The sequence below is a fragment of the Mus caroli genome, chromosome 6, assembly GCF_900094665.2.
Source record: "Mus caroli chromosome 6, CAROLI_EIJ_v1.1, whole genome shotgun sequence".
In the NCBI taxonomy this organism is placed as follows: domain Eukaryota; kingdom Metazoa; phylum Chordata; class Mammalia; order Rodentia; family Muridae; genus Mus; species Mus caroli.
The window spans coordinates 28,914,477-28,929,121 of NC_034575.1; the positions used below are offsets into that span (position 1 = coordinate 28,914,477).

Sequence of the window (14,645 nt, forward strand, 5' to 3'; positions counted from 1 at the left end):
AAATCATCTTCATTTTTTTTCCACAGCAAGGATTCCAATATTTCTAAGAGATATTCTACATACTTTCATACTTGTCCATGGTCCAAAGAACTTCCCTTTCAGCTTCCAGAGGGTGGGGTCTCATCGCGCCCAGGATCAGCAGGGAGTGATGAAGTCGACGGGGCATTGAAAGGTATGTACTGTTCTATGTTAGGGCTCTGCATACTATCATAGTTTTCTTCCAACTGTTGTGATCCTTCACAATGATTGGAAAGTAAACGACTGTTTCAAAGCAGAGGATCCCTGTGAACTTTTGTGCCCCGCTGTTAAAGGTGAGAAACAAAAGTGTAGAATGGTTGGAAGATCACCCTTGGTCACTTAGCAACTTAGAATTGAAGCCACAATTCTGGTTACCTGAGTCTGGGCTGGGGCACATGTTCTCTGGACAACTCTGTGCCGACTCCCTCAGTGAAAGGGAAGGGCAGCAGAGGGATTCAGATCGCTGCCCAGTCTCTTCCTGCAGTTGGTGGAATTCTGATGAGGTTTTTGTGTTGAAGGAGCTGGCGCGATGTCTCCCCGTTCACTCTCTTTTTTTGCTCCTTTACATCCGAGTGAATGCGCATGCCCATGTAAAGACAGAATGACCAGTGCACTTTTCCCCCAGCGCTGTGTGGCTAAGTTCATGAGCAACACTGCGTGAAACCCTTGAGCACTGTGGGGAGACTGAAGGGCTGTAGGGAAAACTGGGAAGGCCCCAAAATCAGGATGAATAGGGGCACTTTCTGAGTCATTGATTTAGGATGCTTAAGTTGGCAGACTTCTCCAGAACTTGGAAGATGGGAAGAAAGGGAACATTTGCAGGCCCAGGAAATGTTCTGCCTGGGAGCAGAGAGAGAAGGCCCTGACTGAACCCCTGCTCGTGAGAGTGACCAGAGCATCTCAAAAGAAGCTAGAGGTCGTAGTTTGCCTTGGCCATGAGGGCACTGTGTGGTGGTACCTACAGGAAGCAAAGACAGGCTGACTGATCTCTCATCTCCCTCTCACTTCTATCTCCCTACCTATCCCTTCCCCAAATCCATGACTTTGGTTTTGTTTTGTGATACATTTAGTTTAACCAGAGCCATGTGTGTAATCACAGGAATGATCACTTGGAGTCTGGTGGGGATACCAGAGGGTCCAGAACGGCTCTCCCCTTTCCCTGGTTTTGTCAGTAGGAAATAGTTCAAGATAAATTGTAAATAATTTTTTAAAAACCAGCCATGGTAGATCCCTTGCCTCACATACATGATGCCCTAACTTCACCCCCAGTATTGCCTTCTCCTGCTCAAAAGACTTACGATCGCCGGGGAAGTGTGCACAAGCCTATCCCGTGCAACCATGAGCATGTGATGCTGGCCCTCCACCTCATCTGAGGATCGCTGATGCTTTGTGCTGCAGGAATTCTAAACTTATATTCCTGTGTACCAAGGGACTAACTGCATGTACCGTCTTTCTTTTCTCTCGATGTTTTATAGCTCTTCGTGTAGCATCATCTATGCAGGAAAAAGTGGCCCAGCACAAAAGACTGTCTGCGATTACAATAATGGACCCGGGTTCCAACACCAAACCCACCCTTCCTCCGATCCCACACGGCCGCAGATAGACCAGCACTGGGATCTTGGATCTGGCGAACAGACCAGCGCTGTTGCCATCTCATCTAAACACGCAGAAGGAGTTCAGTCCTTCCGCCTGGCCTGGCCACGGGTCTCAGCTGTTTCTCATTCACACGACTCATGACCAAAGAAAGATTCTAAATCTCTTGATCAATTTACACTGTGATTCTCTGAAGAGCATCTTTTATTGATTTTTGTTTTGCATGTTAGTTATTCTTAGCTTTGAAAAATGTTATTTGAGTTTTTCTCTTCCCACAACTGATTTTCCCAGAGATTCCTGTTCTGAGATCTCAGATACCAAAAATCTCCCTACATTTTTTCATTTTATGTACAATGGGTCCTTTGGCTTTATCTAACTACGATTGTATGGCTCAGAGTTCCAGGACTATGATGATTCACCCAAAATATTAATGTTTTTGTTCTAATTATGAAAACATGATAGAGCACCATTTAACTTGTGACCAACATCATATCTACTGCATCTCTCAAAGAGAATTAATATAATTTGGGGGAGCTCTTTAGTACCGTTAAGGAATAAAAAAAATATATTTCCTTTTCGCCCTTTCCAGACTAATTATATACCTATTATTAGAAATATTTTGCAACAGCTTTCATTATCCTTGTGATCTTACCCCATGGTGTTTACAGGAAATACTACTGTGTACTTAAGGCTGAGATCCATTTACTATGTGCCCATAAGGCTATCCTCACTTCGAAAAGGTTGAAACCCATCCTTCTGGGTTGGTAAGTAGCCTCTTCTCCTTGCATCGATGACCAGTGGGACCCTCTGCATAATACTACTGTTCTTGTTGACTATTTTTTATTATCTAATGTCAACCCCATCTTAACACATTAGCCCTGCCAATAACCTTCTCCATAACAGAGCCTCAGCTTTAACATGACCCATAACTATTTAACTATTGTGCCTTTCCTTGCCTTGCTCCCAAACTGGAGCAGATTAAAATCTGTGTTAGTCATCTGTCTCCCACTTGGACAAAATATGAGATAAACAGTCTAGAGGAGGAAGGGTTCATTTTGGTTTCCATTTCATACCATGGTTATCTGGCTCCACTATTTGGAGCCTGGGGCAAGACAGAATCTCAAGGCTGCAGGAGCTTGAGGCAAAGGACAGGGGGCACTGTTCACCTCAAGGCCACCAGCAAGCAAAGAGAAGAAAGAAAGGCCCAGGAACAAGATAAGAGTCTTCAAGAGTATTCTTCTGAGGACCTAATCCTTTTTACTGGGTCCTGCTTACTGTCTATCATTTTTTGATAGCCCATCAAATTACTAGCCTATGGATGAGATCAGAACCCTGAGAAGTCTTGTAGAAAGCCAGCCTTTCACCATTGCCCTTTCTCCACAGGGCTAGGAGCTGCCAAATGGGAAGCGGTATTGAGCTCCTCTTCCTAATACCATCCAGCAAGGTATTGAGATACATGAGGGGACCTACCTCCTCTTCCTGGGATGCTGGAAAGTTGTTAGTCATCATTTAAAAAAAAAAATCACTGCCAGTGCTAATGATAAGATCCATAAGTTCACATTATAAGCACTCCTTCTGATGTTCATCTTCCCGTAATCAACGATATTGCTTGGGGGAAAGCGCAGTTTCACTTCCTAATTGGCAACTTGGCAACTGCTGGACTCTTCCCTTACTTCCCTGCCTGCCTTGAGCAGAAAGACTGTTCACAGGTTCCTAGAGAGAACGGCACAATAATTCCAGCTGCTTGCTATGGCTTCTCAAGGTGCATCCCTGATCAGCACTGTTTTGGTTAGCATGGACTTCTTGCTATTGCAAAACTTGATGACTTTAGATGATATTACAACCATTTTCAACCAGGCCAAAGGGCAAGTAATTCCTGTCTGACAGCATCAATCTATTCATGAAGGTGGGATTTCTCCATCTCATCACGGCTCATTTGGCTCTACCTCCTAGCACTTCTGCACTGGGGAATAGGTTTCCAGCATGTCTGATCATAGCATGTGGTAAGGAGGATGACCTCATGCCACAGCTTAAACCCTAAGTGAAGGAAACTTACCTTATACCTTATCCCCGGTCCATTTTGAGCAATTGCAGTCCACCTGAGGTTTCTCCCTCTCTAGCTTTTCATCTTGAATCAAATCCAGCATCCAGGAAGCCACAGCTGTTCAAAACCTAACGAGGTGTCATCTGGATCCTGCAAGAACTCAGTCTTGAGAAGATCCTGTTTGCCAGAGTCTGTTCCTATAGCCTCATCATTTCAGCCATTCTAGGTCAACTGTATCAGCTCTCTCTTTTTTTTTAAGGTAACTTTAGTTGTCTTCCTAAAAGTACATCATAAGCCAAATGCTCCCAGGTCTGGGGTCAGTCTCAGCTGTCCTCTGCTTTGACACTCGAGTAGTCACCTTTCCTTGACTAGGTCCCGCCAAGTTGGATGAATTGGTGGCCAGTGATTCTGCTGCCTGGTAGAGCTGTAGTTGGTAATCCAGACTATGAACGCCCTCACCTTCCATGCCCTGCACTCCAATGGGCTGTCCCTCTTCCTGAAGCTGTCCCTCCTCCATTGTGGTGCTCAGCTTGGTCTGTGTATCAGATTTTCTGTTAACATGAAAAATACTAATGCCCAGACGCTATCTCAAGCCAATTAAATAAAGGTGTCTGGGGATGGAGGCTAGGGTATCTCACTGGTTAAGTCTCTAGAGCGAGTCCAGTATGCAGCCAAGTTTGGGAGTCAGTTCACTGGAATCTAGAAGGAGCTTTCTAGAACGATTTTGTCAGAATTTTAAGATATGTTTTGCCTTCAGTAGTTTATGAGTGGTCTTCTCACCACACCTTCATTAGCATCAAGTATATCATTAGCATAATTATTTTATCATTACTGACTTTGGTGTTTGAAAATACATTTGTCTTACTGAATAGGCTTTTTTCCCCAATGTGTTTGAATATGTGTCTGCATTCGTGTCTATGCTCCATGTGCATGCACAACCTGCAGAAACCAGAAGAGTTTAGATCCTCTGGAACTGGAGTTAGAGATGCTTGTGGGCCACCATGTGGCGTTAAGAATTTAACCCAGGATCTCTGGGAGAGCAGTCAGTGCTCTAACCATGGGGCCATCTCTCCAGCACCTAGGTTTACTATTTTTATATATTTATTAGTTTTTACTTTTTACTACTGATCACACTCTTGTTTTTTCTAGTCTGAAATACTAGTTTCCTCCTATGCTCTTCATGAACAAATATATCAAATAATAATTATGTAGTCCTCATTTGTTACACCGTCCAACATACCAGTCCATTGTATCAGGCTGTGTCTACTTTAAGTGGACTTTGATGTCTGTTTTCTTATGTGGTGTTTGCCTTGGTGTGTCCATGCATTCTGATTTCTGAAAGCAATACTCAGTGTCCAGGAAAGCTTTCTGTGGTGAGATGTGTAGAGGCATCTGTGTTGTTCGTGTGATGGCCATTGGCTTAAAGGCTATTGAGTGCTTAGATGTGGCAAGCTGAGGAGCGTCACGTCATTAATGCAAGTAGCTGTATGAGATGGAGGGCTACCATGCTGAAAAGTCGGACACTAGAAAGTTCATCTGAGTTTCACTCTTTGGGTCCCTACATTTACTTTCAGAAAAAAAAATTTTTATTATGAATAAATGAGCTATTTTAGAGATAGCGTTTTGTTTTGTTTTGTTTTGCTTTTTGAGACAGGGCTCCTCTGTATAGCCCTGGCTGTCCTGGAACTCACTTTGTTGACCAGGCTGGCCTCAAACTCATCTTTATCAATTTTGTGTGCTATTTCCTTAAATATTTGAAAAGCTATCAGTGGAACTGAAAAAAAAATCTAGTATGTAAAATGTTGCTTCTCTCTAAGTTTTGTTAATTGCACTATCTCAATGGCCAGATACATCCTTTACTTTTTATCAGTTTGCTCTCAGATACATGATCACAGTATTTAGTGCTACATTATAAATTACGGTTCGGTCTCTTTTTTCTTATGTGTAAAATAGGTTTTGTTTTTATCAATTTTGATGTTATGTTAATCAGCCCGTAAATGCTCAGCGCTATTGTTGTGAGTTCAGAGATTTCATCTGGTTTTGCTATCAAAGGGCCCTTTTGTTCCTTGTTCTCTGGGATGGTCTGGCTTTGAACTTCCCTTGGTAACACTTCCACCCCTGCTCTCTCTTCTCTGCCCCTTTCACCTCTCCTTTTAATCTAAGTCTTTGATTGCAATTTAATTTTGGTCTGCCTGGTTTTCCTTTTTTTAACCAAACCCAAGCCTGTCTTTTACTTCAATTATGGAACAAGGCTGCTTCTTTTTTATAAATTTTAATACAAATCCCATCCCGTTTCTATTATATTGCTGTATATTTTCAGATGGGTCAGAGATTGCCGAGGCTGAAGTTTTGTTTTGATGGTGGTTTGTTTGTTTAATTTTTTTTCCACTCCAGTGATTAGTTTATGCCTTTCCCTGTACACGTTGCTCTTTTCAATTACAGTAATTTAGAAGGTAAATTTTCCCAACCCTGTTATTTGTCATGTAAATTAAGATGTCTTTATTTCTTCTTCACAGTTCTAAAATTATGCATTTAATTAAGACTGGTAGGATCTGTATGGTATGGCGGTGTATGCCTGTATCACTTGGGAAGCCAATGAAGAATGATTGTGGGATCAAGGCTGGCCTAGGCTACAAAACAACTTCAAGACCAGTCAGTATCACACAAAGAGATCCTGTTTCAAAATAAGCAAAAGCTGGGGACATAGTTCAGTGGCAGCATCCTTGCTTATCATGTAAAGGCCCTGGGTTTTGTTAGGGTACGTGAATTGTTGACAAATGGTACTCCAGATTCAAATAGTATGTAAAAATAAAGTGTTTATTTCTTCATAAAGGGACCCAATTCCATCGGGATAAAGGACCCCAACTGAATTTGCAGATTTAGTTTTAAAGCCAAAAAGAAGAACATTAGGGAGGGGTGGATGATCTGTATCTTTATTGGTGGGTCTATCGCTGGGGTCCGAATGATGCTATGGTCATGCCAAGTAGGGGTAGCTCTTGTCCTCTTGGCCACAAGCTTGGTTTACTGTCCTTTCACAAGCTGGGGAGGGGTACCTCTTGAACCCTTGGCTTAAGCCTGCAGTTGTTTCAGAAACTGACTTGCCTAATTCTGAGAAGTAGAAACTCAGGCCGGGACTCCTGAACTGTTAGTTTACAGCCTATCGTGGAGTCAGCCTGGCTCGGGCCAGCTCAGTCCTTACGGTTTGATACATGGTACCAGGAAAAAAAAAGGCTTATAGACTCACTATTTTTTCCCAAGTAAACTCTTTAAGAGCTATTTTATATTAATATTGCTTTATATTAAAGATTTGTATTGTTTTATTCCTTTTGAATTTTTCAGTAGTTTCAATGTTTATTACAATACTAATTGTTTTGCTTTTCTATCATTGTCGAATTCTTTTAAAACTGTTTTTATTTTTATGTATCTGTGTACCTGGTGGTACTAGTGGTGGTGGTGGTGGTGGTGTGTGTGTGTATGTCTGTGTGTGTGTTCGAGAATGTATGTGGAAGTCAGAAGTTGATGTCAGGTGTCCTCTTAGGTTGATCTCCATCATCTTATTTATTATTTATTTATTTGTTCATTTATTTCTGAGACTCTCTACATAGCTCTGGCTGTCTTGGAACTCACTTTGTAGATCAGGCTATCCTCAAGCACAGAGTTCACCTGCCTCTGCCTCCCTAGTACGGGGAGGCATGCCTGGTGTCCACCATACTTTTTGAGACAGGGTCTCGCTGAACCTAGAGCTCACCAATTCAGCTGTATTAGCTGGTCAGCATGCCCCAGGGACCCTTCTAATCCATCTCCCAGGGGTGTGACCACAGGCATGAGCCTGCTAGGGATCCTGTCGGGGCTCCTCCTCCTCTGTTGGTAAGCACTTGAGTGATCACCTCAGCCTCCATTGTCTACAACTAGAGCCAAGAGAAGAGGCATTTCAGAGTATGTCTAGAGAAGTCCACTCAAATTCTCTGTCCGCCATGACAGGCAAGTGACAGTTTTAAGCACATTTTTTTTTTTATTCCCGGGATATGCTTACTTGCTCCTATGCCTCTGTGCTCAGTGGAAAGTCAGTAACTCATGGATAGGATGGGCAGGCAGTCCCACACTGCCATGTAGCTTAGATGCCTATATGTCCTTATCGCCATCCCCCAGAAAGGTCTATAGCACTTACAGTGTTACACTTCAGTGTAAACAAAAGAAGTATTAGCAAAGAAGGAAGAACAGTCTCACGGACAGCTTCAGGTGACCTAAGATAAAGTTAGAAAGTGTTTGTAGGAACAGCAGCGCCGTCCTTGAGAATAACTTGAGGCATCCCTCCCCTCCCCCGCCCTGCCCCTCCCCTGCCCCCATGCTCTCCTACAGCAGGCACCAAATGAATGTGTGCACCGTATTTAGCTTGGGCATTCCATATGTTCTGAACAGACAATGCCGTGTCTTACCATGTCCTCTCAAGTATAGATTATATAATACAGACATCATGATTCTCCTTTACCTCCACTAAAGCCCTTAGTGAAGAGGCCGTGTCCGAGTATGCAATGGTGCATTCCAATGATATGCTGTGCAAAACTGTGTCGGAATTTCTCAGTTCAAATCCTGGCCCAGCCAAGTTTGATTTAGTTAGACAGGCTCTTTGCTTCTTCCGTTGTTAGGCTGAGTCATGAGGATTGATGGATATTTCATTGATAGAACCAGGGGTTGGGGAAAGTCTGAGGGTGGGATGGGGGATATAATGAATCGGGTTAGAATAGCAAGCAGGCTTCCAGCTCCATGTCCTCTGTCGCTGGGTCTTGAAACAGAACTAATAATCAAGTGGTATGAAATGGAAAGGCAAAAATATTTCCCTGCTGATTCTAAGAGACACATTTGTCACATTTTAATATCTGTAAAAATTGGGGCACGTTCTTAAATGGATGGCATTCCATGGTGGAACTGACGGCACTGTTTTTCTTTCTTGGTAGGATACAAAATGATGGTATATATTATAAGATCCTAGGTTTGATAAAATATGGTGTGGCTAAATATCCCAAGGAACCAGCTGTCCCTCAGAGGCAGCCGAGATCTGTGTGGGCAGGTGGATCCCGACACTGTCCTGGAGACCTGTGTGGGCTGTAGCTGCCCCATGAAGCTCCAGGGATGGCTGAGCTAAGATGAATATGGTATACACATCCAGGGTTGGCTCTCAGGAGAGAAGGTTGTCAGCAGAAGTAAGAGACCTTACTAGGGCTAGCTCTTTCCTTAGCCTTCTTTCTAGGGTTCCCATAATGATGAAAAGAGAAGAAATTGCATGTAGTTGGAACTCCATTCCTCTACCAGGAGCAGAGTCAAAGTCACGGCCGCCTACCAAAATCTTGCGCATGGTCACTTATAAATACACATTTTTTTTCCCCACCAGTTATGTAGGACTGCTGAGAGAACATGGCCAGTTGTCCCTTCTATGAGGGTACCCTACTGAGATGTCATGATATTCAGGATGGCCTTAAATTCATTGGCATAGATGAATTTGTTGGCATTCACAACATGTTGTGAATTGAGGCATTGAGGTCTCCCTTGATCATCCACCTTGGTTTCCAGACAGTCTCTAACTGAACCTGAAGCTCACTGGACTTCCCTAGGTTCTGGGATTCTAGAGGAGGGGCATCTGAGCCCAGGTCCTTATGCATGGCACCTTATTTACAGAACCATGTCTCTAGCTCCAAGACCCCTGGGTCTTGTGCATAGAACTCAGACACACAGGAGGGAAGACTAGCCACTCTCAGTCTTAGAAGAAACTATGTCTGTCTTCAAGAGAAACTTACACCACATTCCTTCTAGAAATGTTCAGAATAAGCACTTGCCAGGCAATAAATTGCCATTGGCTATTATTATAATTGTATTTGGGAAGGGATGTCTGAAAGCTTTGAAATAATCAACTTACTAGGGAGACGTGGAAATACTACCATCCTCAGAGTGGCTGGAGTGCTGAGGATGGGAAAGACCCAGTTAGCCACGCTGTGGGTTGAGTGACCCTGCACCCTCCGTTCTTTGGGGTCTGTCCCAGATGAGCCTGTTATCTCAGTGAAATTTTTAACAAGGCTTCCATTAGTATTTTTAAATTAAAAATAAGTTTTTTTTAAAAGCATGCATTAAGACATGTAAGCATAAATCTTAAAAGGAAAAAAAAAACAGCCCTTGAGCAGTTTACAGTTATAAATGAATGAATGAACAGGAAAAAGAAAGAATAAAAATAAAGCAAAGAGCCAGGTGTGATGGTGCACGCCTTTAATCCCAGCACTCGGGAGGCAGAGGCAGGCAGATTTCTGAGTTCGAGGCCAGCCTGGTCTACAAAGTGAGTTCCAGGTTCCAGGACAGCCAGGGTTACACAGAGAAACCCTGTCTTGAACCCCCCCCCCCAAATTAAATTAAAAAAAATAAAGCAAGGAAAACCTCAGAAAACCCACACATCTGTACCTAACAAACATGTTATCTGTTTCCATGTACATAACATTATCTCCCTAACAAAACAGACCAAAAATGGGAAGGCTTGAAGTCCAGGCCTTAGCTGAGGCAGAGAGCAGCAGCAATTCAGAGAAGACTGTGGTCAGATGGTCTCAGCACAGAGCCCAGGCAGAGCCCAGAGGTGAGAGCTCCTAGGGACTTTCGAGAGCAAGTCTAAGCCATGCCAGGCCCGTGAGACACCACACGCCCAGACTCCCTGTGACAGGACAGCTGGGACACTGCATACCTGTGAATGCACACAAGTGCCTTACCTTTTTGATGCCCCCCTCCCTTCTTTTTAAAGTGCTCATAGCTGAAAACTCTTTGCGGAAGTTTGTGATTAATGAAAATGGCCCCATCTCCAGCCATGCGGCTAGCACAGGGAGCTGTATAGGAAGGTGATGAGATGGTCACCGGAAGAACATCTACTCCGTAAGAGTAATCAGCGTGGCATCAGACAGCGCCTGGGGGAGCACTGCTTCCACCCCGCATGCAGCAGCCTCGTTAAATGGCAACGATGAAACCTGAGATAGGTGTGATGCACTAATTAGAATGCCGCCATCAAATCCAAGAGGTTCCATTAGGGTCACATGCAGCTTACACTCGGGAAGGGGAGAGGTTGGCATGTTTTATATTTTTTCTTATTTATTAACATGCAAACAGCTTCATATTTTTTTAACCCAGGCTGTTGTTGGCATGAGAGATTAGTTTAGCCATTTGATGAGGTGAATATTAAATTAGAATCCCAGCCACTAAAGCCCCAAATCTAATTTTCACCCTGGTTTATAAGGTTTTCTTGAAAACTCTATTATCCTAATGTATGTGTCTAATGCCCCAACTCCTAAAAGGCACAGTACTTCCTACGGATTATCAAACCAAAAATATTCTCAACTGCCACAGAATATGTAAATTTTATATTTACTGGGTCATTGAACTTAGGTACAGCTATCTAATCTATTTTCTCTGAAATTGCAGTACTTATAAATCATACCAAAATTCTTGCTCTAACTGTGAGGTTTACAAAATACTTTACTCAGGCCACTAAATTACCTGAAGAGTAATATAGGCTGGGGATGTAACTTGATAGAGTGGCATGCACACAGCCCTGGATTCGATCCCCAGTACCACATAAACCATGGGTGGTGGGCCACACCTGGAATCTCAGCACTGGGGGAACAGAGCCAGGTGGATAGTAAGCTGGAGACCAGCAGGATACATGAAACCCCCGTCTTAAAAACAAAACAAAACACCAAACGGGACTGGATAGATGGCTTGGTGGTAAGAGCTCTTCCTCTTGCAGAGAACTCAGGTCCAGCTCCCAGCATCCATGTGATAGTTCAAGTCTATCCTTAACTCTGGTTGCAGGGAATCCAATCCACTTTTCTGATCTCTACAGGGAACCATGAAGGCATGTGGTGCACGTACATACTTGCAGGCAAAACCAACAAACCACTCAAGAATAACTATACTTGCTTTGTGTAGGGAAAGATCCTTGAAGACTGTCAATACAAAACGTGGTTTAGAAATGAGGGAAGAGAATAACAGGAAGGGAAAGCTAAGCTTGGGTGAATAAGGTGACTTGCTTCATTGTAAAGTGCTGGTAAATTGAGTATGGCATCAAGTCTACACTCGAGTGACTCTCTAAGGACAGACCTTGCCCAGATGACCGGAGGGCCCCCTCCCATTTCAGGCTTGGCTCACACTGCCCTGCCCAGATCTTCTCTGGTCAGTTTATCTATAACTCATCTAGAGATGCCACCACCATCCCACCTTCCACGGTCCCCTGTCTCATTCATCTCCACTTACCTTCATTATTGGCCTTGCAAACTGTGTTACTCCTCATTAACATGAAAGCTGGGGAACTCGGAGGCAGCCCCAACTGCTAAGTTTCAAGCTTTAGGAAAATGCAACCATTCTTCCAAGATTACGTTTTTCACACTCAATGTTAAGATTTTGGATGTGTCCATTTCATTGACAGCTGAGATTGTAGTTCGCTTATTACTTCTCTGGGGTTTTTTGTTTTGTTTTACATGTTTCTTGTTAATGTAATTGTGGTCTTTCCAGTTTTGTTTCGTTTTTGTTTTTTGGTTTTTGGTTTTTTTCAAAACTAGCAGCTTTGAGATGGGAGGTGGCTCAGCAGTTAGGAGCATGAACTATTCCAGCAGAGGACTGGAGTTCACTTCCTAGCACCTATGTGAGATGGCGCACGGCTACCTGTAACTCCAGCGCCAGGGTATCTGACACCCTGTTCTGGCCTCCAGAGGCACCTGTACACACACGTACACACACACACACACACACACACACACACACACACACACACACTAAATAGATTAAGTAAAATAAAAATAAGCAGCTCAATTATAAACAGTCTTACAGTGCTCAAGTTCTCTATCATTATGGTTAGGAGTGAAAAATAATGGTCAAATAAAGTTTTCTGTCTTAAAGTGCCAGATTATTTTCCAACTCAGAAAGTTACAAATGGATTTTGTGGATACAATCCTTGTCCGTATTTAGCATTATAGTGGAACTTTCTCAGACCAACCGGCACTATTAAAAAATGACATGAGACTTCTATATAATTTAATCTTAGGCCTTTTGCTTGGGCAATCCCCCAATTACTCTAAACTCAACCCAACTAACTAGCCTATGGCCCACCATGTAACTAGCTCTATACCTTTCTCTGCTCTACTGCGGGCAGTGTTCCCTCTGTGTCCACTCTCTGAATCTCCTGCTACTGCTTTCTTCCCTGGCTTCATTCTCTCTGCCCAGAAGTTCCCGCCCTCTATTTCCTGCTTCAGCTATTGGCCACCAGCTCTTTATTTCAACCAGTCAGCAGCAAGACAATCTCTGATACAATTCTAGATTGCTTCTAGATATAGATGGCTGTCTGACCTTCGGGTATCTGAGCAGGTATGGAAGGACAAGTATTTACAAATATAAGGCCACGATGGATCACAGAAATGACAATTCTAATATCCCACCAGCCTTTAGCTCTCTGCTGGTAAGAATTAATGATTGAAAATACAAAGACATACCTTCACACAATGTAAAAAAGATAGCCCCAACATAGTATATCTTGCTTTTCAGCCAATATGACACATATAAAATAGCTTATCACCCGGAATTTTGGATACACCCCATTATTAATGAGACAGAAGGTCCTTCTTTCACTTTTTTTTTTAACCACTATGTTTTTTATTCTGTGGCATCTCTCTTGTGAAATACTGTTCATGTCTTTTTTTGTACTTCTTTAAAATGAACCATTACTTCTTTGTTGGCTCAAGAGTTCTGGTAAACGCTGGATGTTAAGGTTCGATGGGGATTGTGTATGACTTATGTTGTCCTCCCTCTGTGCCTGTCCTCCCCCTCCCTCCCTGGCTGCACTTCTCACAGGACTTCGGAATAGCAAGGAAACCCACCTCGTCACACAGGGATCCTCCGAGGTTCCTTCGTCCTCCCAATCGTCCTTGTTCCTAATGTTTTTTTTTTTTTCCTTAAATAACTTGCCGGAAAAATAAATAAACAGCTCTTTTGGAATGTGAACTATTCCCTTTCAGCTAGACACCACCACTCCCCCGGCCACTGTACTCCCCCATCTGGAGTTACACATGCATGCTGTCTTACAGAGCTTTAAAACATAGGAACAGTTCTTAGTCCTCATAGCTCCTTGTTAGTAACGGGTAACTTGATCATGTATTCTGAATTTGTATTTATCATCATGTCTTCCTGTTTGTAAAACAGAAGGTTGGCATCATCCGTGGGGCCATTCTGGGCACCAGAAGTGACAGAGGCACATATTTTCTACCAGCACTCGGAATGCTCATGTCCTGTCACAGTCAAGTGTATTTTTGGCCTCAGCATGTACTATCCACAGGGGTATGTGGAGTTCTGTTTATTTTGCAACTTTGCAACAGACACATTTTCATCCACTCTTGGTGGGAGATTGTCAAGCACTTTGTTGCTGTCTTCCATAATTTATCAACCATGGCTACATTTAGGCTACTTAAGAATGCTCTGAGGACTTGGGGACATTTTTGTTTGGAAATATTATGATCTTTTTCTGTTGGTGACTCCAGTTGTCACTTGTGTGTTTTAGTTAGGTCTTTATTGCTGTAAAGAGACACCACACTCATGGTAACTCTTAGGAAGGAAAACATTTAATCGAGGCTGGATTAAATTACAGTTTTCAGAGGCTTAGTCCATTATCATCATGGCAGGAGACATGGTGCTGGAGAAAGAAATGAGTCCACATCTTGATCTGAAGGCAGCAGAAGGAGACTGTGCCACACTGGGCATAGCTTGAGCATAGGAGACTACAAAGCCTGCCCCAATGTGGGAAGCAGGTGCGGCTGCAGGCCCTGTGAAACCCACTTGTTTACTGCCTTGCCTGAGCATGCGCAGTGAGGCTGCACGCGTGGGCTGCCTGCCAGGCTGGACAGTTCCTCATGATCCAGATCTGCCAGCCAATCTGTGAATGACCTAAGCTCATGCCTGGAGCGTGTGTGTGTGTGTGTGT

General features: G+C 43.3%; 1 protein-coding gene across 1 annotated transcript in view; it reads left to right on the plus strand.

Annotated features, from left to right (window-relative positions):
* Positions 1-2,188, plus strand: part of Lrguk (leucine rich repeats and guanylate kinase domain containing) — a 104,340-nt gene extending 102,152 nt beyond the window's left edge. Inside the window, exons 19-20 of the mRNA XM_021165014.1 lie at positions 27-172; positions 1,494-2,188. Of these exons, the coding sequence (XP_021020673.1) occupies positions 27-172; positions 1,494-1,621 (274 nt within the window). The 3' untranslated portion in view covers positions 1,622-2,188. The remainder of the gene's footprint in view (positions 1-26; positions 173-1,493) is intronic.
* The last annotated feature ends 12,457 nt before the right edge of the window (positions 2,189-14,645 follow it).